Genomic DNA, 25280 nt, shown 5'->3' with positions numbered 1-25280 from the left:
ATGCGGGCGCACCATAGCCCGGTACAGTGGCAGGATGACTTCCTTCGTTCTGGTCGAGATACCCTTCTTAATGATACCTAACATTTGGTTTGCTTTCCTCGAGGCTGTGGCGCATTGTGCCGACGCCTACAATGTCGTGTCTACCATCACTCCCAAGTCTCTTTCCAGATTACTGACCCCTAGCATTGATCCCCCCATTTTGTAAGTGAACATCGGGTTCCTTCTCCCTATATGCATGACCTTGCATTTCCCTACATTGAAGCTCATTTGCCACTTTTTCGCCCATTCTTCCAATGTCGTAAGATCCCTTTGGAGATTCTCGCAGTCAACCGTGGTTGCAACCTTGCTGAATAGTTTGGTGTCATCTGCGAATTTGATGACCTCGCATTTTGTTCCCGCCTCCAGGTCGTCAATGAATATGTTAAACAGGAGCGGTCCCAGCACCGATCCTTGAGGAACCCCGCTCGTGACTCCTTGCCAGTCCGAGTAATGGCCCTTTACACCAACCCTCTGCTTCCTGTCTGCCAGCCAGTTTTTGATCCATCGGTGGACCTCCCCGCACACCCCATGATTCCATAGCTTCCTGAGCAACCGCTCATGTGGTACCTTATCGAAGGCTTTCTGGAAGTCTAGGTAAATTATGTCTATGGGTTCACCTTTGTCCACCTGGTTATTTACCCCCTCAAAGAAGTACAACAAGTTTGTGAGGCACGACCTACCCTTGCAGAACCCATGCTGGCTCGACCTTAGCTGTCCATTTTTTTCGATATGGTCACAGATGCTGTCCTTAATCAGTGCCTCCATCATCTTTCCCGGGACCGATGTGAGGCTTACCGGCCTATAGTTTCCCGGGTCGCCCCTCGAACCCTTCTTGAAGATGGGCGTGACATTAGCTATTTTCCAGTCCTCCGGGATCTCTCCAGTTTTTAGGGATAGGTTGCATATTTGCTGAAGTGTCTCTGCTATTTCATTCCTTAATTCCTTGAGCACCCTTGGGTGAATGCCGTCCGGACCTGGCGACTTGTCGCTCTTTAGCTTGTCTATCTGCCTGAGGACATCCTCCTGGCTCACCTCTAATTGGACCAGCTTGCTATCTTGATCTCCATTTTCTATTTCCTCTGGTTCCGGAATGTTGGATGTGTCCTCCCTCGTGAAGACCGACGTAAAGAAGTCATTTAACTTGTCAGCTATTTCTTTTTCCTCCCTCACTACTCCCTTTCTATCCCCATCATCCAAGGGCCCCACTTCCTCCCTCGCTGGTTGCTTTCCCTTTACGTACCTGAAGAATGATTTGAAATTTTTTGCCTCTCCCGCTAGTCTCTCTAGCTGCCCACTCCTTCCTGCCACTGGCCCACCTAAACTCCTTAGACCCCCCAACCACCAATACCCCTGAACCCCACACCTAACACCCCCATAAACCCCAATATTCCACCCCAGCACTCCTAAGTTCACTTTGACCCTCCCCCCATACCTTTTATAGTCAGGTTGGCCAGGTCTGCCTCTTCAAAATGGTGGGTCTCCCTTTCTCGGTGCATCCTGGATGCACGGGAGAGGGGCCTAAGGCCCTGATTAACCCAGATACCTAAGGCCCCACCCCTAGTATCTGGACCAATGGAAGTCTTAGTTCCCACCCAGTGTATCCCAGGGTGCACTGGGAAGGGGAGACACAAAATTTACAAATCTTCTTCTAAGATATGTTGGCTAGAACATCTACTATTTCCACAATAAAGTGATGCAAATCACATTTGGATAATATTTAAGGCCCCCTTTTATTAAGCCATGCGGCAAATGCTCCAACACCCATTTAATTCCTCTGAATGTCGGAACATTTACCGCATGGGCCCATGCTGTCATGTTTAGTAAAAATGGGGAGGGGTAAATGAGCCAAAGTGTTGTTGTACAGCGCTGCATATGCCTATCAGCGCTATAGAAATGTTAAATATTAGTAGTAGTAATCATGGCAAATTCCTATGTACCAAAAGAGCCTAGTATATCAGCCTCTTAGTGAGGGGGTGCATTGTCAGTTTATACTTGTCTGGAATATCCTTTTATAAATAGTAGTATTTATACAGCTGCTAGAATGATCTTTTATAGATCAAAGTTTGATCATGTGATCCCTTTCTGCTTGTTGATCTTCATTGACTTCCTATTAGAGCATGAATATTTTTTACATTTTTTTCTGTTTTGCTTTTAAAATTTTGGAGGATATCAGCGCAATATGCACTGTATAATTGTTAGGAACTCATAAGCATGCTTGCAATTATTCTGCTTTGCAATATCCAGTTCTTAAGAGGGTAAAGAAGTTATCTCTATATGAAAAGTCTTTTAAATATCAATTGGTCAAAAGATAGAATACATTACCGGTGAATACTAAGATGTGTTCAAATTATTTTCAGTTTCACAAGCTAATGAAACATTATTTTCTACATAATTATTATGAACTTTATATGTGAGTTTTTTATTTTATGATCTCTTGGTATTTGACTGTTTAATTTTATTCTATGATTTTCCGATTAATGAATCAGCTTCTTAATATGTAAACCCGCCTCAGACCTTGTTTGGGGATTTGGCAGGCTATAAATGCCCATTATTGATACCAGCGGGCAGGAGAGAGAAGCAGGAGCCCGATCCTGCAGGCAAGTGAACTGATCCGCCCCTCCCCCGAACCAGCAGAGAAACTTAAAAAAATCAGCACCGATACCAGCGGGCAGGAGAGAGAAGAAGGAGCCTGATCCTACAGGCAAGCGAATTGATTTGCCCCTCCCGGGCAGGAGAGAGAAGCAGGAGCCCGATCCTGCAAGGAAGTGAACTGCTCTGCCCCTCCCCCGAACCAGTGGGGAAACTTAAAAATTTGCACCGATACCAGCGGGCAGGAGAGAGAAGCAGGAGCGCGATCCTGCAGGCAAGTGAACTGATCCGTCCCTCCCCCGAACCAGCAGAGAAACTTAAAAAAATCAGCACCGATACCAGCGGGCAGGAGAGAGAAGAAGGAGCCTGATCCTACAGGCAAGCAAATTGATTTGCCCCTCCCAGGGAGGAGAGAGAAGCAGGAGCCCGATCTTGAAGGCAAGTGAACTGATCCGGCCCTCCCCTGAACCAGCGGAGAAACTTAAAAAATCAGCACCGATACCAGCGGGCAGGAGAGAGAAGCAGGTACCCAATCCTGCAGACAAGCGAATTGATTCGCCCCTCTCCCGAACCAGCGGGGATACTTAAAATCAGCACCAATACCAGATATCTGATTTACTGCTATTTAACTAATTTAACTGTTAATTTAACTGTCGTTATTGAATCTGATCTGGTGCTATCTGACTCACTGCTAATTAATTATTCTAGAAACTGGAAGTAACAAAAACACCAAATAGCCATTAGGACAAGAAGGAGTCAGTTTAATCTGCAAGCATGAATCTCCTACTGATTCTACTAATCTAATATGCAATAACATTAAGGATGTTAAGTCACTCTATCCACAGCTACACTCAGCCCATTATCCTGATTTACCCATCAGGCTCATAATTAACCAACAGGAAGACAGAGCAAACCATATCAAGGTAATCTCGAGCAACGGAAGACATCAACGTACCCAAAAAAAATAAAAGGATTAGGGAAGTAAAACCTATCAGAACCACTACATCCACCAAACCTATCACATCTACTTCCATTCCCTGTGCATATCTTAACACCAGATCTGTTAGGAACAAAGCATTTTTAATTAAAGATTGGATCTCTAATGGAAACATGGCTACTGTCTGAAGATGACCCAATAATAAATGATCTTCTACCAGATAATTTTAAAATTCACATGCTAAATCATGATGGAAGAAGAGGGGGAGGATTAGCAATTGTCGCCAAGGAAGGATTTGTAGTTGAACTATTAGATTCCAAAATGATCAATCAATTAGAAATATTAGCCTGTAAAATTAGCAATAAGGAACTAGAAGATTCCCTTTCTTGTATACTATTCTATGTTCCGCTGAAAAGCTGGCCAAAAGCTAGAGTTGACTTTTGCGAATTTGTCCTACATAACTCAATCACTTCATCATATAATCTAATTGCAGGAGACATAAACTTACATCTAGATGAAATAGACAATCCAGAAGCGAAAGACTCTAAAAACTTTCTTTCTTTACTCAATTACAATCTCCCTTCACCCACTCAAACACATGAAAAAGGCTATCATTTAGACGTGGTAGCGATGTCCATAAAGAAGATCATAAACCCTCCCATCTCTCTTTCGGATGGTACTTGGTGTCATGATATCTGATCTGACCATTTCACTTATTATTTCAATCTAATCTGGACTCGGCTAAAACCTAAAACACACCCACGGACAAAAAGAGAACACTTCACAAGGGGCCATATCAACCCAGAGGAATATTGGTCACAATATGATCTACAAGCGAAGATAGAAGAAGACGTTGATTTCTATGATCACTGGATGAAAACTGGCACATCCATCTTAGATAAAATTGCCCCTAAATGAAATAGCAAAAGCTGCTCAAACAAATACAACAAATGGTTTGACATCAAACTCCTAACAATGAAACAATCAGTAAGACGATTAGAAAGAATCTGGAAAAAAATGGGAAAACTGTCACACCGAAACAACTGGAGAGCCAACATAAAACTCTACAAACAACAGATAAAAGAAAAACGTAAAACTTTTTACTCATCCAAAATTAACCCATCTAATACTAGCTCAAAAGGAGCCAATGCAAAAGAACTGTTCAACATAGTTACAAATTTATTTGACACCACACACTACACTCAACCCATGCATAATACCAAGCTACCCTCAGCAAATGATCTAGCACAACATTTCGATTCAAAAATCAAAAATCTAAGAAATAACTACTCGACAATTGTTGTATACGAACATCAATCAATTGATATACAAAGAAATGAAATACCAGCGGACATGATCAGGAGTTCCTTCCACAATTTAGAATGGAATAACTACATCAAATTATATAACAAATACTCTAAATCATACTGTGTCCTGGACTCATGTCCCCCAGAAATTATGAAAGCAGCTCCACTAGACTTTAATCTCTATTGAACTATCAAACCAATAACCTAAACAATGGAAAATTCCTCACTAATAATGGTCATATTATAATAACCCCAATCCCCAAAAATTGTAAAGAATCATCAACATCAGTAACCAACTATAGACCAGTAGCATCTATTCCATTTATGGTAAAAATCATGGAAGGATTGGTACACACCTAACTAATGGAATATTTCGACCAATTCTCTCTTCTGCATGAAACTCAATCTGGTTTTAGGCCTCTGTTTAGCACTGAGACAGTAATTGCGGCTATCCTGGACAATTTGCGTTACTTGTTTAGTAAGGGTCTCAATGCCCTAATCATGCAATTTGACATGAGCTCTGCCTTTGACTTAGTGGACCATGGAAAACTGCTACAATGCCTAGATGCAATTGGAATCAGAGAGGTACTGAACTGGTTTCGAGGTTTCCTTATATCACGCACCTATCAAGTCCATTTTAATCACTATTTCTCTGACACATGGAGCAATCCATCTGGTGTGCCACAGGGATCACCACTATTCCCTTTGCTCTTCAATGTTTACATATCCTTATTGGGTGCGCAATTGTCCCAGCTGGGACTAAAACTATTTAGCTACGCTGATGACTTCATGATAATTATCCCATTCACTAACTCTGTCTCAGAAGTCACCCCCAAAGCAACAGAAGTACTAAATCGGATGGAGCAATAGATGACGGAATTCAGACTAAAACTAAACTCAGAGAAAACAAAATTTTTCATAGCATCGCCACACCCTCTTGACACTAAAGCATCACTATGCATCAATAACCTTAGTTATCCCATTCAACCTACTATGAAGATTTTGGGAGTAACACTGGACCAGAGCTTGGCCATGAAAGACCAGGTAGACTCCTTGATTAAAAAAAAATCTTTCTCACCCTCTGGAAGCTTCGGTCCATCAGAACTTACTTCGATGCCTCATCATTTCGAATTCTGATACAATCCCTTATACTGAGTCAACTCGATTATTGTAATGTCGCCCACTGGCACTCCCCCAGAAGAATATGCGACAATTGCAACTGGTACAAAATGCAGCGGTTAGACTACTTTGTGGACTGAAGAAGTTTGATCACATAACACCTTCCTATCGACTTCTACACTGGCTGCCGATGGAGGCACATGTGAAATTCAAGTTTGGTTGTTTTTGCTTCAAGGTACTTTATGGCTTAGCCCCTAAATATATAACAGACCTTTTCTCTTTCACAACCAACAGACATAGGCGAAGCTTACACCTGAACTTTGTTTCTTCACTGGTTAGAGGTTGTAAATTTAAAAGTCATCACCAACATCTTTTCTCACATCAAGCAGCACTATGGGGTAAAGATCTAGAACAATTACTCATGCCTACTACTTATAGGGAATTCAGGAAATGCCTAAAAACACATCTGTTCCTGAAATACTTAGGAAACCAACCTATACAATCTTAGTCCTCAACAAACGATCTCTAGAACTGTTAATCACTAAGTCTGTACTATTTTTATTCGAATCAATCTGTAATATCTTTAATCATTGTAAACTGCATAGAACTTCACAGTCCTGCGGTATATAAATTGTTATTATTATTATTATCTTTATAGATATGCAAAGTGTGATCTCAGAAAGCTACCATGCGCAATTTTAAACAGGTTATATTTTGGGAATTGTTTGGGTGGTTTAAAAAATAAGCATCCTTTTACTAAGGCACGCTAACCAATTGAGCGCACGCTGATCAATTTATCGTGCGCTAAAGATTAGAGTGCGCTAAATGCTAAGGCACCCATAGAATACAATGAGTGCCTTAACATTTAGCGTGCGCTAAATCAATTAGCGCACCTTAGTAAAAGAATCCCTAAGTGTATTTTACATTTTACAATGATAGTACAGTAGTTACATAGTTCTGAAAATTTCCTTGTTGGCTTTTGCATCTCCTGCTCAGTTCTGTCCAGGGTTGAAAATGAGGGATTGAGACAGTAATTGTGCTCAGCCCCCCAATACGTGTTTTTAGTCTTTAAAATGCAAAAGAAGTAACAAATATCCGTACTTCTATATATAATCAAAAGCAATCATACAAGGAAAATATTGCCACATTGCCACTATTTTTCTGCAGGTTTTTGAAACTTGTTCCTAGTATACATCCTAGTAAATACATGTGGAGACTTTATGCATATTTTACAAAAAGCTGTACATTCAGTAGACCTTATCATTGCAGTTCTGACCTCATGGTCCTATGCAAATTGGGGCTTCATATGTGTTAATTTAGTCCATTTTGCATTTCTAATGGAATTGAAATACCGTATTTTCTCGCATATAACGCGTGCGTTATACGTGGTTTTTACAAACCGCGCATAACCTTGCGCGTTATATGCGTGAGCGCGTTGTACAAATTTTTTTTTACATAGTTCCCCCCGACGTCCGATTCACCCCCCTCCCCCCGCAGGACCGCTCGCACCCCCACCCCGAAGGACCACTCGCACGCACTCCCACCCGCACCCCCACCCTGAAGGACCGCTCGCACTCCCACAGCCTCCCAACCCCCCCCCCCCCATCATGTAGAAGCTCCTACCAGTGTCCTGCTGCTTTCTCTTGGCGGTCCCGGCCCTTCCGTGAGCCCTGCGCCTGCGCTGCTTCCTCTTCCAGCGGTTCGCCCTTTCTCTAACGTCAAGCCCTCTTGCCCCGCCGACTCCCTGACACGATCGGGGCAAGAGGGAGCTCAAGCCCTCTTGCCCCAGCCAACCGCGGCACCCCCGACACGATCGGGGCAAGAGGGAGCTCAAGCCCTCTTGCCTCCCTCGACACGATCGGGGCAAAAGGGAGTCCAAGCCCTCTTGCCCCGCCGACTCCCCAACTCCTCGACAATATCAGGCCAGGAGGGAGCCCAAACACTCCTGGCCACAGAGACCCCTTACCCCCACCCCGCACTACATTACGGGCAGGAGGGATCCCAGGCCCTCCTGCCCTCGACGCAAATCCCCTTCCCCCCCACGACCGCCCCCCCAAGAACCTCCGACCGCCCCCCCAGCCGACCCGCGACCCCCCTGGCCGACCCCCACGACACCCCCACCCCCCTTCCCCGTACCTTTGTGTAGTTGGCCGGACAGACGAGAGCCAAACCCGCCTGTCCGGCAGGCAGCCAACGATGGAATGAGGCCGGATTGACCCATCCATCCCAAAGCTCTGCCTACTGGTGGGGCCTAAGGCGCCTGGGCCAATCAGAATAGGCCTGGGAGCCTTAGGTCCCTCCTGGGGGCGGGGCCTTGGGCACATGGTCGGGTTGGGCCCATGTGCCTCAGGCCCTGCCCCCAGGAGGGACCTAAGGCTCCCGGGCCTATTCTGATTGGCCCAGGTGCCTTAGGCCCCACCAGTAGGCGGAGCTTTGGGACGGATGGGCCAATCCGGCCTCATTCCGTCGTTGGCTGCCTACCGGACAGGCGGGTTTGGCTCCCGTCTGTCCGGCCAACTACACAAAGGTACGGGGAAGGGGGGTCGGCCAGGGGGGTCGCGGGTCGGCTGGGGGGGCGGTTGGAGGTTCTTGGGGGGGGTGGTCATTGGGGGGAGGGGGGTTTGCGTCGAGGGCAGGAGGGCCTGGGATCCCTCCTGCCCGTAATGTAGTGCGGGGTGGGGGTAGGGGGTCGCCATGGCCAGGAGGGTTTGGGCTCCCTCCTGGCCCGATATTGTCGGGGAGTTGGGGAGTCGGCGGGGCAAGAGGGCTTGGGTTCCCTTTTGCCCCCATCGTGTCGGGGGGCAAGAGGGCTTGAGCTCCCTCTTGCCCCGATCTTATCGGGGGTGCCGCGGTTGGCTGGGGCAAGAGGGCTTGAGCTCCCTCTTGCCCCGATCGTGTCGGCGGTGCCGCGGTTGGCTGGGGCAAGAGGGCTTGAGCTCTCTTGCCCCGATCGTGTCAGGGAGTCGGCGGGGCAAGAGGGCTTGACGTTAGAGAAAGGGCGAACCGCTGGAAGAGGAAGCAGCGCAGGCGCAGGGCTCACGGAAGGGCCGGGACCACCAAGAAAAAGCAGCAGGACACTGGTAGGAGCTTCTACATGATGGGGGGGGTCGGGAGGCTGTGGGAGTGCGAGCGGTCCTTCAGGGTGGGGGTGCGGGTGAGGGTGGGAGTGCGTGCGAGCGGTCCTTCGGGGTGGGGGTGCGAGCGGTCCTGCGGGGGGGTGAATCGGACATCGGGGGGCATCAGGCTTTCAGGGTGGGGACAGGACTTCAAGGGGGAGAGGAGAGTCGGGGCGGGCGAAAGGAGTCGGGCGGTGACGGGAGAGTCGGGCAGCATGCGCGGTATACGGGTGTGCGCGGTATATAAAAATTTCTGTACATAAATTTGTGTTTTCCGCGCGCTATACCCGTGTGCGCGTTTTACACGGGTGCGCGTTATCTACATGAAAATACGGTAGATGACAAGACTGTGGGACTAATTTGTTAAAGGTTAGTACCTGCATTGTGAGCTTATATCACTTGTGGGAAAAATAATCAATACCACTATGATCTGTATTTACTAAAAAATACACATTGTTTAAAATTAGTGACTGCTTGCCTCAATTATTCCAGGTGTGTTTTCCTGTTGGGTAGTATTTGGTTCTTGCTATCCTAATTGAAATCTCACTAATGAGATTTTGTTCCCCAAATGGACAAATTTGTACCCATTTGCACAGAGGCATAGTTTCCAAACCTTTCTTCTGCATGGACTGAAAAAAAAAATGAAAAACTGACACCTCCAAAAAAATCCAAAGCTGTGTATGAAAACTTCATGCAGTCGAGGCTGGATCAGGACATGTATACTCTGAGTATATTGCTACAGTGGCAATTCAAATGTTCTTTTAATATTGTGAGGGTTGAGAAGTCCAATTTCTGGATTCTCTTCACAATTGTTCCCAAGCTATATCAGTTTTACATAATTTTGCTGGCATGTCTTGAATGGCTTTATGGATGTAGTATAGGACAGATGTTTCTTTTTTGGCCTGGAGAGGCAATTAGCCTGTAACTATAGAAAGTCACTGTTTTTACTTTTGCACATTTTTATTGCTCACTTACTAACATTCTACAGAATTTTTTTACTCATAACACTTTTAATCAATTTTAGTTATTTATTCCAATTGAAATTAAATGTGTTGCTTCTTTGTCAACCAAGTGCAAACCAATGGTGCTGAGTATGACAAAGACGGAGTGCTTAACTATCTCGATCTGAAGTCCCTGAAGACTTCGGTTAATTAATGAGACTCATCCTAAGGTTATACATGATCTATTACTTCCTCTAATTAGAAATAATAATCCAGATCATTATTCTGGTTAGCTAGAAAGAAGCAAGATGAATGTGCTTAACTATGATTAATGGTCTTCACTAAGGATCTTAGGTCTCTGCTTTTGCTAAGACACATGTATACCTTTCTGTGGCTGGATGTTTTCTTTCTGGCCTCTTTTTAACAAGTGAATATAAATAAAATGAACAAATGATTTCGTTTAAGACTTTGTAGTTTCAGAAATTAACAGAACCATTTTAACTTGCTTTGGTTGCTCCTTTTAAGAAGAGATATATTACTTTTAACATACTTTTATAACAACACACCTATGTGAGAAGTCCTAAAAGGTGCTTGTTTTATGCCTATTTTATAAAAGCACTTATAAACATTCCGGTTGGGGACACTTCGCAGAAACTCAATCCTATGTACCAAATACGAGTGGGTGGATAAGTGTCATCAGATATAATAGGTTCTTACCAGCCCAGTCTAAAGACTGAGGAGCTTCTCTATATCAGTGAGCAAACCCAACTGATAAGACCATTTTTTTTATTATTCCATTTCATACAATATTTAGGTTTTAAAAAGGCACCATGTAACTAATCTATTAACAGCTTATTTCCAAAGTCCTTCTAGCAAGTAAAAACATATCATACAGCACTACTGAGCAGTTGTATTTATCTTGATTGATATTGACTTATTTGCCAACATCAGTCAATGCCCATGCCAATGAAAACTAACCCAGCACCAAATTTCTCTGAATGCTGCATCAGGTGCACGTACTGTTTGTAACAACAGAAGGTAAACCGACTAGCCCCTAAATCACAAAAACTATTCCTCTCCTGCCCCACTCTGGTATCTTCATTCACAGCTTCCTCAGACATTTCACCAATCATGAAGTTGCAAGGGAAAAATTGCAGGACCTAGTTCCAGGAATATGCAAATATATGCTTTGCATTAGGCAGCTTAGCAGTAAGAACAGTTAGTTGAGAAGGAATAAGTGGCCTAGTGATTAGAGCTACAGCCTCAGCACCCTGAGGTTGGGGGTTCAAGCCCTGCACTGTTCCTTGTGACCCTGGGCAAGTCATTTAATCCTCCACTGCCCTAGGTACATCAGAAAGATTATGAGCCCATCAGGATAGATAGGAACAAATGACTCAGTACCTGAATGTACATCACATACACATTTAATAGGTGATATATAAATAAATCAAATAACCAAAAAAGCTGGGTAATTTTCAACCTCCAGCACCCCACTGATGCCACAGGTGGACTGTTCCAAAGAGTGAGATTTACAAGCCATGTGTCTGAGGTATAAATACAGAAAAATTTAGTTCAAAATATTTTTATTGATTTTAGAAAAATTTAAATGTCAGAAAAAAATTCACAAATGGATAAAGGAACAGAAAAAAAAATGATAGTTTTCATTTGTGCCTCTGAAAAGATACAGACACTGGAGGAAGCTTTACAACAGTTTCAAAGGAATTTGCCCAGGTAATTAAACAGTTATCTGGAAAAATTTTCCAGAATAGAAACTTCTCTCCACTTAGTATGCACAAAGGTTCCTCTGCACTGTAATGATCTCTATTCAAGCCCAAATGTTCCAATAACTCTTTTATTTATATGACACTGTCTCCACCAGAGAAAGACTTAGAAATAAAAACACTTGCAGGATGCTGTGCTGCTGTCTATTGCTCAGGTGTTTATTCAATGAGAGCTCTCCCCAAATTAGTTTTGCCCAACATCACATCAAATTCTTACATTTGATGCTACCTATTTTCCTCATGTGATTGTCCATTCAGATGTTCTTCCTAATCCTGGTCCCTTCTCAACACCTTCTTTCTAGAGCAATCACTTGCACACTCTCCAAAGTCAGGCCAGTATCCCTTGAAGAACTCAGTTCCCTACCTCATTTGCATGGCACACACATGATTTTCCCTGGGTTCACCCCCTTCCATTCTGTGACTAGAGCTGCCTTCCAGTGCTTTCATCCACAGTGTCTTCTCATATACTTATCCTACGTGCAGTTTCTCTGACTCCTGTCTTAGAGCTTTCCTGCACAGAATTGGCTGATGGAACTGGGAACATTATCAAGAAGGAAACCAGCTTCCTGGCATTGCTAGTGGCACTAGAAAGTTCTTTCTTTGGGAGGATTAAAAAGCAGCAGAAAAAAGTCCAAACTTTGACAAATCTCTACTTTAGACATATTTCTGGAATCCATACATTAAAGTAAAACCTGTAAAGCCAGCTAGTTGGCAACTCTAACCTCCTAAATTTAAAGCATATCTGACAGTCCCCTCCCCTCATGTGCTTAATTTGACTGTGTCTTAATTTGTCCCTCAAAGAGGCAGTACTGTAAACAGTAAGATAGATTAGATTTAGATATGTGGAGGGTCATTTTTGAAAATGACATCTAAGTTTGATTTGGATGTTTCCCACTAAACATCCAAAATCAGAAGCATAGAAATGTCCATTTTCGAAAGCCAAACCACTAGACATTCAAAAATAGTTGTATATCTAGGCCGACAGGACATCCAACCCTTAGAATGCCTAACTTTACACCCCATTTTCAGCCAAAGAAATGTCCAACATCTAAATCCAAACCATTTGGACATGGGAGGGGCCAGCATTGTGATGGACTGTCCAAACAGACATGCCAACAGAGCAGTGAGACACCTTAGAGGGTATTGCTGTGAACTTCACATAAAAAGCGCCAGAAGTGCGTATCACCATATACCCCTTATAATTTATAGTGAGCACTCTAAATGGTTAGTTTTGATACCTTTTGTGGCATTAAACACTTCTAAAACAGATCTAGCTCAAGATGTTCAAGTTAAGCATGCTCAAAGCCCACCCAAAATAACACCATACTATGCCTCCCAAAATACCCCCTGAAATGCTGGATGCATACCGTATTTCCCCGCATATAGGCCACCCCAGTGTATAGGCCGCAAAAAATGCCTATACAAGTTCTAAAACTGGTAGATAAGCCGCCCCATTGTATTAGCAGCGGCTTATCTACCAGTAACTGGGGCAGCCTATATACATTTAAAATCACCGCCCCCCCCCCCTTACCTCCCTCACTGGATGAACTGGAATCGCTGCTTCACAAATCACAGCCAGCAGTGAAGGGCAAGAGAGGTCTTTTCGATCTCCAGTCGGCCCAGCGCTGCTTCCTGCGTGACTTTGCCATGCCTTTGCCATCAGTTCTCGCTTCTCGCGAGACTTGCGAGTCCCGCGAGAACTGATGGCAATTGGGGGTTCAGGGAAGTAGTCAGGGGGCACCATAGTAAGGAGGGCCTGGGACCCCTCCTGCCCATATTTTATGAGGGAAGTGGTGGGACACCTCGGCAGGAGGGGTTGGGCTCCCTCCTGCTGGTATTGTGTTGGGGTTCGGGGGTGGAGGGTGGATCATAATCGCGGCAGGAGAGATTGGCAGTTCAAGGGGAGATCGCGATCTCAGCAGGGGAGATGAACCATCTCTCCTGCAGCGATTGTTGCAGGGGGGGGGGGTGGATTCTGTAACCAGTGTTGTTTTTGACAGACGCTGACCTGATGGGCCGCGGCGGGAGCGGACCGCTTGGCGAGATGGACCTCGGTCTGACCCAGTGGAGGCAACTTCTTATGTTCTTATGTTAATTCAGTTTTTAAGCGAAGGACTGGCCCCTCCTTGGCCTAAAAGGTCTTGTTTTGGGCGTTTGGGACGGGCTATTTTTGGTTGATAATGTGTTCTAAGGTTAGATGTAGTGGTGGTCTGGGCAATTAAACTGCTGAACGTAGAGGTAAGCCATTCTTTAAAAAAAACCCTCATTTTGGATGTTTTTTTGGAGAATGGACATTTTCCCTGCTGCTACTTTCAGCATTTAGGGCCTTAGGCCACAAGGGGACTGTTGTTGTTTTTTTTTATTATGCCCCTCCACAGGTTTTTGATTTTGAGACCCATATATGTTATATGGTAAATAAAAAAAAGTACAAAGATGAAAATAAGAAAATTCTACATGTCTCTAGTTCCATGAATGAAGGATTGTAGCAAATAAAAGTTTCAGACCTGAAGGCCTTGTCCATCCACAGTGACAGAGTTTGCTCTCTGCATTTTAGTTCGCTCTCCAGGGTTATTCACTTGCTGGGGACACCCCTTGTCTTTTGTTGTAGTTGATTGTCTCTCCTACAATAGCAAAAAAACATGCCTAAAAACCTATTTTTAAAATAATATACTTTAATGTAACAATATTAACAATGTATTAGACAACAGGGCATATTATTGTCCACCTATGAGGTTGCAATTCCTGCCACAAGAATCAGAGCCACATATAAAATGACACCTCCAATCTTTTTATGAACTTTTTTTTTTTTTAAGTTCAGTCATTTTATTAAATATTTTGAGAAGGTTACAACCAAGAGAAAAAAATTGTCAAGAAAACATGAAAGAAACAATCTGCAATACAGCACATATTATAGAACTGTAGGAAATGAGTGTATACATAAGTACAAAAAGTCTAAACTGCACAGTATCAGGTAATAAACAGAGCAAATGGAAAAGGTGTCTGTTACCAAATAGGAAATACACATCGGAAAAAATATCTGGAATTAATATCCCTGGTATCAAGAGCATCATGAGACAAGTAAGTAGAGATAATCATTTGAAAAGTTCAAATAGGAGAAATGAGAAGAGTAGGAAGCATACAATACTGTTTAAACATAAGAACATAAGAACATAAGCAATGCCTCCACTGGGTCATGCAACCAAATCAGTTGAAAACGTGACATAGTATTGGTAGGTTCCACATGGTGGTATTCATAGGTGCTAAGTAATGTAACAAAATGCTACCATTGGACTACAATAGCTTGTGAGATTAATTTCCAGTGAGAGAGGACAATTGAAATCACCACTTTCATTAATATATTAAACAGAGTAGAAATCTCTGGTGGTATCACAACTGATAAACCAAGAGATCTGAAAATTACCAATGACTAGGACCAAGTAAATAATATGTTAGAGAATCCAGTGGCTTTATCTTATGATACTATTTTATTTGGTACTCTTATGAGAGCTAAAAGCCAATTATCAATGAGAAATAACAAACTTCTATTAGTAATGACAGGAGTTGCCATGCAGATCATTTTAAGAAATTGGAAAAACTGGGATAGGTTGAATTACTCATTTTGGTGGGAAACCCTGTGCTATACTTATAAAATGGAACGTTGCATGGCAATACAACAGGGACGCTTTAAGAATTTTATGGATGCTTGGGAGCCATTGGCTAAATATTGTAAAGAGGAATAATTTTTCATTTTGTGGACATTGTAAACATATACATCCTGGGGGGGTGGGGGGAATGGGAATGGGAATGGAAATGGAAATGATATTGATATAGGAATTTATAAATAATTTCATGAAGGTTTGATTTATTTGTTTATTAACTGGGAGGATGGGGGAAAATTTATTTGTGCAGTAATATTTGTAGGGTTTGTTGCGCTTATTATATAATGTACAAATATGTGAATCATTTATTGCGCATTTGTAGTTTGAAAAATCAATAAAAGATTTTTTTTTTAAAAAGAAAGAGGAACATTAATCTCCAGCATATCTGAGATAATAGTCCAAACATCTGTCCAATAGGCATGTACTAATGGGCAATCAAATAAGACATGCTGAAGAGTACTGGAATGCTTCTGGCAACTCCAGCAAGTAGAGGAGTTGGAGTGGTTTATGTTCCAGCTTTTAATGGGAGTCCAGATAGCCTTGTGTGCCAAAGAATAAAGGGACTGGAGAATGTTAGCAGATCCAAATGGGCATATCAGTTTAGACTAAAAAAGTTGCCATTGGGTATCTGAAAGTCAGACTTTAAGGTCACACTTCCAGATAAATTGAATTGAGAGAGGTTTATCAGACAAGGAGGACATCGTAAGTTTATATATACGTGATGCAAAGTGCGAACTAGAAATACCAGTTCTCAAAAGCTGAAAAGCATCTAGTTCCAGGTTCTGAGAAGTAGTATGATGAGATAGCAAATAGTGTCATACACAATGACATAATTGCAAGTAATGATAAACCTGATGATCTAAGAGACCAAGGGTAATTTGTAAATCAGAGAAAGTAGCAAGATTATTGTCAACCAGAATATCTCTCAAAGAAAAAATGCCTCAGATCATCCACTGCTTCTAATACAGTGGTTGATGTCCAATAACCAGATTGGGATTGCCCCATAAAGGAATATCTAGGGTTTTGTAAATGGGTCAGATTACTTCGAACTTTACACCCCCATAAGGACAACCAGAAATCGCAACCTCTTTGCCTACCCGAAGGTCATAGGTTGCAAATACAGAACCTTTCTGGATAGAACTTTTAAGTTTCAAGCTGGCAGACAGCAAACCTGGCTAGGCAACTTCACTGACAAAGCCAGGCAGACCTATGGCGCCTTTCGTAAAATCAAGATCGCTCTATTCAATAGATTTATTTCCAAGCTAGACAACGCCCCCCCAATCCTAAAACTTTTCTCTTTATGCTGTTACTACGCTTTTTCACAAATGTATTCTGTTCTTCTCTTGACTATTCAGTGTCTTCCTCACCATCTGTATTCTGCAATTCACTGACCATCCAGCCCCTTTGATGTAAAATGTTTAAGATTATACTGTAACCTATTTGTAACCTGTAAACACTGATTACTCAGTGACTTCCTACCTGTTCTCACCTTGTAATTCGCTGACTGTACAGCTCTCTTTCACTGTAAACCACCTAGAAGTCGAAAGATTATGGCGGTATAGAAAAAATAAAGTTATTATTATTATTACTAGAGCATCCAATGTCTGCACTGCCGTAATAGCAGCAGTTAGAATGAGATTACATAAAATAATAGGTAACTTTGGTGCTCCAATCAAAACTTGTAAGGAAGGGGTAAGGGTGGACTAGCTCCAATTCCAAAAATAAACAAGCTGGAAGACAGACCAAGGGATCGGAGTGAAACCACAGCAAACAGCACATAAACGAAAGGCTATTGCATATTTACGAAAATCTGAGAAATTCACTCCGCCATCCGCTCGGTATCTCTGCAGTGTTTTGAGAGATATTCTGGCTACTTTACTCAGAATGGAGTCTACCTGTTTAAAAAAAAAGTATATGGAAAAGAAAAAGGCAACAACTGAAGAATATATAAAATTTGTGGAGTGAATGTTATTCTTATCGCCTCTAACAATACACTCAAACTGGCACTCATCAATGCAAGATCAGTTAACAACAAATCCTTCCTCCTACACGACCTCATCTGTGACAAGACTTGGGACGCCCTCATGATCACTGAAACCTGGCTCCAAGACAATGATGGGATAACACTAGGCGAACTATGTCCTCCAGGCTACCAGGCCCTAGCCTGTTCACGCACCTCTGGGAAAGGAGGTGGAGTGACTACCATTGTCAAGACCTCCGCCACACCTAAACTGATAAACTCCATCAATATTCCCTCCCTAGAAGCACTTGCGTTCACCATAGGCCACAAACACAAAATTGCCTTCATACTCCTCTACAGAACCCCTAGCTCCCCAGCAGATACCCTAGAGACCCTCCTCGAATTCATCACTGAACTATCCATCTCACACAAACACGTGACCATCCTGGGAGATTTCAATTTCCCAGACTACCCCAACACCTCAGGACAAATTGACAACTTCCTCTCCTCCCTCACCAACCTGGGATTTCATCAGGCTATAACCACCCCCACGCACTCAGCAGGCAACATCCTAGACCTGCTCTTCACCCTCAGTGACCCAACTGCAGAGCCCCAACAAACAACTTATACCACCACACCAGTACCATGGTCAGACCACCACCTCATTGAATTCGAACTCCCACTCGAAACTACCCTAGCCCCGCGTAAAGACCCTACCCCTCCCACCCTACGTCAACTCCCTAACTCAGTCAGCCCTCCAGCCATGGCCGCAGGCATTCGCACCCTAAATGATACCTGCACCCAACATCCCCACTCCATTGACCAGGCAGCCTCCGCATGGCACTCCAACATCCAATCCCTCTATAATAGCCTCGCCAAGACAAAAACAACCCAAATAATCACCAACAAAGCACCTGCTCCCTGGTACACCAGTGACCTCCGATCCATAAAACGATCGCTGAGGAAAGCAGAAAGGATCTGGGTCAAACACCCGAACTCGGAAACCAAAGCCCACTGGAATAACATATCCATCACCTACAAAGCTGCCATCCTAGAAGCAAAAAAGACCTACTACTCTCACCTCCTACAACTTGCCCCGTCTAGATCCAAACAATTGTTCACCCTCACAAACCAACTCTTCACCAGCGCCCAAAGAAAAAGTCACAACAACCAAACAGAACTTGATAGCGAGACTCTCTCGGACTTCTTCCAGTCCAAAGTACAAACCATCCGAGATAATCTTGACACCAACACCAAACCCACTCCTATTCAGCCCCAACCGATTCCAAATACCCCACCCTCCGCCGCTCTCTCCCAATTTCATATGGCCACTCATGCCGAGGTTCTCGAAACCCTGAGAGAACTCAAACCCTCCAACACCATCCTCGATCCCTGCCCATCCAGCCTCCTACTGTCCACAGAAGACGCCATGGCAGAATCCATCCTCCCCATCATTAACACCTCTCTAACCACTGGGATTGTGCCCCTCAGCTGGAAGTCAGCTATTATCAAGCCCACTCTCAAAAAACCCACCCTTGATCCTAACAAACCCGGCAACTATCGCCCAGTCTCCAACCTCCCATTTGTCTCCAAACTCCTTGAACGAATTGTGCTCCACCGACTTCACCCCTTCATTGAAGAACAAGCTGCTCTATCCCCTGTCCAGTCCGGCTTCCGAAAAGGCCACAGCACAGAGTCAGTACTCCTTGACATCATTGATGACAGCTGGGCAATACTCGACAAAGGCAGTGATGCCCTACTAGTCCTACTTGACCTCAGCGCTGCCTTTGACACAGTTGACCACCACCTCCTCACATCCAGACTCTATGACCTCGGAATCAAGGACACAGCCCTCCAATGGATCACCTCCTTCCTCCATCAAAGGACCCAGACTGTCCTACTAGGAACACACAAATCTCGCCCCAAGCCTATCAAATATGGTGTTCCTCAAGGCGCCCTTCTATCCCCCCTCCTATTCAACCTCTACATCAGACCTGTCATTGATATAGCGCAGAAATATAGCATTAAAATCCACTCTTATGCAGATGACATCCAGCTGCTCCTCCCACTAGGCGAGAACCGATCGTCCCAAATTACTAACCTCCAACATTGCCTCTCTGATATGAAAACTTGGATGTCAAACAACAAACTTCAACTAAACGCCACTAAAACAGAACTCTTATGGATCAGGAAAAAAAGCACCAAATTCACACGTCCTACCCTAGCATGGGACTCCACTCTACTAACGGCAACAGATCAGGTACGCAGCCTAGGAGTAACTTTAGATGGACACTTATCCCTATCTGCCCACATATCCCAAGTAATCTCCACCTCCTTCTACTACCTCCGCCAACTGAAAAGGATCAAACCCTACATCTCCACACCTGACCTCGCCCAACTCCTCTACGCATATGTCCTCTCCAGAATGGATTACTGTAACTCCCTATTTAATGGACTAACCAAAAATAATCTCAAACGCCTCCAACGTGTCCAAAATGCAGCTATCCGCCTCCTACACAACCTCAACTACCATGATCCCGTCTCCCCAGCACTCCGCGCTGAACACTGGCTCCCAATTAGCCAGCGCTGTGCTTTCAAGGCCCTAGCAGTAGCCCACAAGAGAATTTATGCCACCACCCCCTCCTACATAAAATCTAAGCTTCCCATCTACACCCCCACTCGCTCCCTCCGCTCAAAATCAGAAATACGCCTATGCATTCCCCCTGGAAGGTCCCTCCTCTCAGAAACTGCCCGCAAACGATCCTACAGCCACTTCATCCCACATCTCTGGAATAAACTCCCCCCCCAACTCAGGCAACAGAACTCTTTATTGACATTCCGTAAAATGGTAAAGACCCTCCTCTTCAACTAAAGATCTCCCTCAGTCTACACCCCCCCTTAAACCCCACCTCTCTCTTCTCTCCCCTTTAACTTCTCCTAAATTTCAGTATAGTCCTCTCTTAGTCTGTACTCTGATAAATTGTCTGTACTCTGAAAAATTGTTTGTACCCTGATAAATATTGCACAATTTTGTATGTCCAAGCACCTAAACCTATTGCACATCTTATTTGCCTAATTACTTCTACTGTGTATGTTTACTTGTAGACCGTTCTGAGCTACTGGGAGAACGGGATATAAATCTAAATAAATAAATAAAATAAATAAATAAATAAATAACCCTCCCCACCAGGTAAGCCACAAGGGAGACCAGGAATGACAAGTATTCCGTAAGTTGGAAAGTATATACTCTGCATTAGAGTGTAATCTAGCTACTGATGATGAAAAAAAATTTAAACCCAGATATTTAAGTCCGGAAGGGATCCACTTGAAAGAAAAGGGAGAAATCATCCAAGCGAACGAAATGCAAGGGGCTTGGGGAGAGGAAGAAGCGATATGGATCGCTCTGAAAATAGAATTTGGAACTTCTATCTACTTGGGTGTAGTCTACAGACCTCCAACTAAATCACAGAAAATTGATAAGGAACTGTTTGTGGATATCCAAACGTTTGGAAGGAAAGAGGAAGTGCTGCTGTTGAGAGATTTCAACCTGCCAGATGCGGACTGGAATGTTCCATCTGTGGAATCAGAAAGAAGTAAGGAGATTGTGGATGCCTTTCAAAAGGCTCTGCATAGACAAATGGTGATGGAACCCTTGAGGGAAAAAGCAATATTGGATCTGGTCCTCACAAATGGAGAGAGTATATCTAATGTTCGACTGGGTGCTCACCTGGGAAATAGCGATCATCAAACAGTTTGGTTTGATATAACGGCTAAAGTGGAGAGCAGTCACATGATACTTAAAGTCATAGATTTCAAACGTATGGACTTTAATAAAATGGGAGAGTACCTGAAGAAAGAGCTGTTAGGATGGGAGGACATAAGAGAAATGGAAAAACAGTAGTCTAAGCTGAAAGGAGTAATAAAAATGGCTACGGACCTTTATGTGAAGAAAATAAATAAAAACAAGAGAAAAAAGAAACCGAATGGTTCTCCAAACTAGTGGCAGAGAAAATAAAGGCAAAAGAGCTGGCGTTCCTGAAATATTTAAAAAACCACGAAAAGGCGTGCAGAAAGGACTACCAGGTGAAACTGAAAGAAGCCAAGAGAGAGATACATCTGGCAAAAGCACAGGCAGAAGAACAAATGACTGAATATGTAAGAAAGGGAGACAAAAATTTTTTCAGATATATTAGTGAAAAGAGGAAGATGAAAAATGGAACTGCTAAACTAAAAGATGCTGGGAACCAATATGTGGAGAGTGATGAGGAAAAAGCAAATGTGTTAAACAAATATTTCTGTTCTGTGTTCATAGAAGAAAATCCTGGAGAAGGACTGAGATTCTCTGGCAAAGTAACACAAGAAAATGGAGTAGATTCTGTGCTATTCATGTTTATGAACAACTTGTAAAACTGAAGGTGGCCAAAGCAACGGGACCAGATGGGAGCTCAGAGAGGTTCTGGTGGGTCCTATTAAAGACTTATTCAACAAATTTCTGGAGATGGGAGTGATTCCTGGAGATTGGAGGAGAGCAGATGTGGTCCCTATTCACAAAAGTGGTCACAGAGATGAAGCAGGAAACTACAGGTTAGTAAGCCTCACTTCGGTTGTTGGAAAAATAATGGAAGTGTTGCTGAAAGAAAGAATAGTGAACTTCATAGAATCTAATGGGTTACAGGATCCGAGGCAACATGGCTTTACTAAAGGTAAATCATGCCAAACGAACCTGATTGAATTTTTTGATTGGGTGACCGGAGAACTAGATCAAGGACATATGCTAAATGTAATTTACTTAGATTTCAGCATAGCCTTTGATACGGTGCCTCATAGGAGGCTCTTGAACAAACTTGAAGGGTTGAAGTTAGGATCCAAAGTGGTGAACTGGATTAGAAACTGGCCGTCAGACAGACACCAGAAAGTGGTGATTAATGGAAGTTGCTCGGTGGAAGGAAAGGTGAGTAGAGGAGTCCCTAAGGGTTCAGTGCTGGGGCCAATCCTGTTCAATATGTTTGTGAGTGACATTGCTGAAGGGTTAGAAGGAAAAGTTTGCCTTTTTGCAGATTATACCAAGATTTGTAACAAAGTAGATACCCACCCCCAACCAGAAATGGCAGAGACAAACAAAAACATATAACAACTTTGTCGATTAAATAGGAAAGAGCAGGAAAGATAAATCATAAAGGAACCAAAAATATAACTGTGGGACAGTCCTGCATTGGAAACCTGTATGCTGCTGCCTATAATCTGACACATAGGGCTCCTTTAACTAAGGTGCGCTAGCGTTTTTAGCGCACACACAAACCATGTGCTAAATGAAAAATACTAACGGAAGCTCTATGGAGGTGTTATCGTTTAGCGCGTGCAGCATTGTATCACACACTAATACCGCTAGCGTACCTTAGTAAAAGGAGCCCATAGAGATGGGAAAGCCAAAAATGTCTGCATTATAAGGCTGTTGGTTTCATCCAAAAGCTGATATATCTAGGAGAGTGACAGAGCCAGCATTACACTCATTCTATGCCTGTGTCCATATTGTGATCAAACAGACACAAGGCCTGTCAAGGTCCCGGCTAAGGTAAAAGATAAAGTTCCAATAAAACCCCGGAAGAAAAATTCCAGGATTTCTCAGGAATTTATTGTGAGCAACAGGGTCAGTGACCACCAGGTGGAGCCTGACTTATCTGGGGATGAGATAAGTGAATTATGTACAACTCACCACCAGGGGAGCTCTAGAGGACCCTGGGCTACTGCTGTCTCACCTAGAGCAGGGCACGCCCCTAGACTAGATAAGCCAGCAGTGGCATTCAAACCAGCAAGCCGGTTAGGGAGGAAGTTTGGGCCTTGCCTCCCTAGGAACCCTGCCGAGCCAAACAGGGACAACAAACCCCAATCTATGGAACCAATGGAGGTTGAACAGCCAGAGGATTTGTCTTACCTGTTTGAAGAACCTATGGACTTCCAAGAGTCTTGTGCTGGCTGTGAGAGTAATTTGCCTGAACCTATGCAGCTGAACCTGACTTTGAGCCACAAACAGTGAGTGTGTTTTGGAACTGTTTGTGTGCTGTGTTTTTCGTTTTTGAATGCTTGTTTTTGTGAGAAAGCTTTGAGAGAGTGGGGAGAGGTTTTGCTTCCATTCTGGGAGGGAATTTGAAAGCCTTTTCTGAAGGCCTTTGTTTTTGGCAAAACCTGTTACTCTCTCCTTTTCCTGGCAACCATATTCTGATTGCCAGAGGCTTTCCTTCATTTGCTGCAAGGACTATAAATTGAGGAAAACTTAAATGCTGAACTGTATTTTGATGAAGTGAAATACCTGCTTTTCAGCAGGCAGAGTAAGCTCTGTATTGAGCTGAGGTCTCAAGGATAAGTGGGACTTAAGAAACACAGAAAGAAAGTTGCACTGTATTGTGAACAGCTTTATTTTCCTGCCTTTTTCTCTTTTGGCAGTTTGTTTTTTTTTTATATTTTCTTTCTTGGACTTCTGTCTGGAATTCTGAATCAATGAAAGTATTACTTACCTGATTGGAAGGATTAAGTAAAGAGAACTATTTGTATAAACTGTCCCTGTGTTGGACCTTTATTTGTGGTGTTTTTTTTTTACTTTTGAAAACCCGATTCTGCAGGGTGACTCCAGGCCGGGTCACACGCTTGGGTGCTGTTTAGTGTAGCCATCAGAATTGCAACAAAGCCCTGTTCTGGGTTAAGCTGGTGGCCACATAAGTGGTATCAGGAGTGGGATTCAGCACCTCCTGCAGGACACTTTAAAAACTGCAATTGAAAAAAGGAAAAAAAAAAAAAATAATAATAATAATTTTCTTTTGCTTCGCCATTTTTTTTGACTGACGTATCCTGAATGTTTGGACGGTGATTCTTGGACTATTAACCAATTGTTTGCTTGGAGAAGCATATGTTTTTTTTTGAGTACTTTATCTGAGGAGTTTCCTGAATCCTATTCGGAGGAGGAGTTTCTACCCGGAAGCCGGAAACAAAGATAAAGACTGCAGAATATCCTTTGGAGGTGAACTGCGTGGAGCTCAGTGGGAATTGGGAGTCCGAGAGAACCAGACCAGAGTTCCAGAGGCCAGTTCCAGTTCAGGACCCAGTTCCAGTGGGGCAAGCCGTGCGGAGAACGACTGGAGGCCAAGGAGGCCTAAACACCAAAGGCACAGACTCACCAGTACTATTGGTAAGAGTACCTAGGCTGGGGGGTCTGGGAAAAGGGAGGAACACGGTTACCAAGCGGCCACACTTGGGTTCCTTTTCTTTTTGTTTGCTTTTCAGGCCTGCACTATGGAGCAAGCCCAGTTGCTGGCAGCGCTGGCCGAGGAGGACCGGAGACAGACTGAGGAACTTGAAGACATTTTGAGGACCAACGAGGCGCGGTGGCAATCTCGCCAGGATGCTATGATGCTGCAATATGGACAGTTAATGGTGACCATACAAGAGCAAGCGAAAAGTTTTGCTCAGATACTACAGCAGTCTACAGCACTACCTGCAAGTCAAGCCTTACCTAGTGTTCCAGATCCAGCTCCGGTAGGACTTAACACACTGACACATTTTAACTGGGGAGAGTCAACGCACATTGATGCTCCTGATGATTCCCTTAGTTCCACGATGCTAGGGCCAATCCTGGGAATTGAGGAAGCCTATTTTGATGCTAGTGAAATCCTAGGAAGGGGTCCGGGCATAAGGCAAGGACCTATACCTAGGCAGTACCCCGGGGATTCAAGCAAGAAGGAGAGTAGGAAACCCCCTGTCAAATATTTATCTGCTCCTGTATCCAGGCCTAACACTCGGGAAGGTGGTAGGAAATGTTACAGCTGTGGGAAGACAGGGCA

The 25280-nt window shown here is 43.6% G+C and overlaps 1 protein-coding gene across 9 annotated transcripts in view; it reads right to left on the bottom strand.

The window, feature by feature from the left end:
- The window catches only part of DGKB (diacylglycerol kinase beta), a 733919-nt gene that overhangs the window by 393476 nt on the left and 315163 nt on the right, over nucleotides 1–25280 (bottom strand). For all 9 annotated transcript variants that reach the window (XM_033930985.1, XM_033930986.1, XM_033930988.1 and 6 more), the window contains one exon: nucleotides 14334–14450. In XM_033930985.1, coding sequence (XP_033786876.1) covers nucleotides 14334–14450 — 117 coding nt within the window. The remainder of the gene's footprint in view (nucleotides 1–14333; nucleotides 14451–25280) is intronic.

Source organism: Geotrypetes seraphini, chromosome 2 (assembly GCF_902459505.1).
Source record: "Geotrypetes seraphini chromosome 2, aGeoSer1.1, whole genome shotgun sequence".
Lineage (NCBI taxonomy): Eukaryota > Metazoa > Chordata > Amphibia > Gymnophiona > Dermophiidae > Geotrypetes > Geotrypetes seraphini.
The sequence above is the reverse complement of the archived record's forward strand: the minus strand, read 5'-3'. Positions and strand labels throughout refer to the sequence as shown.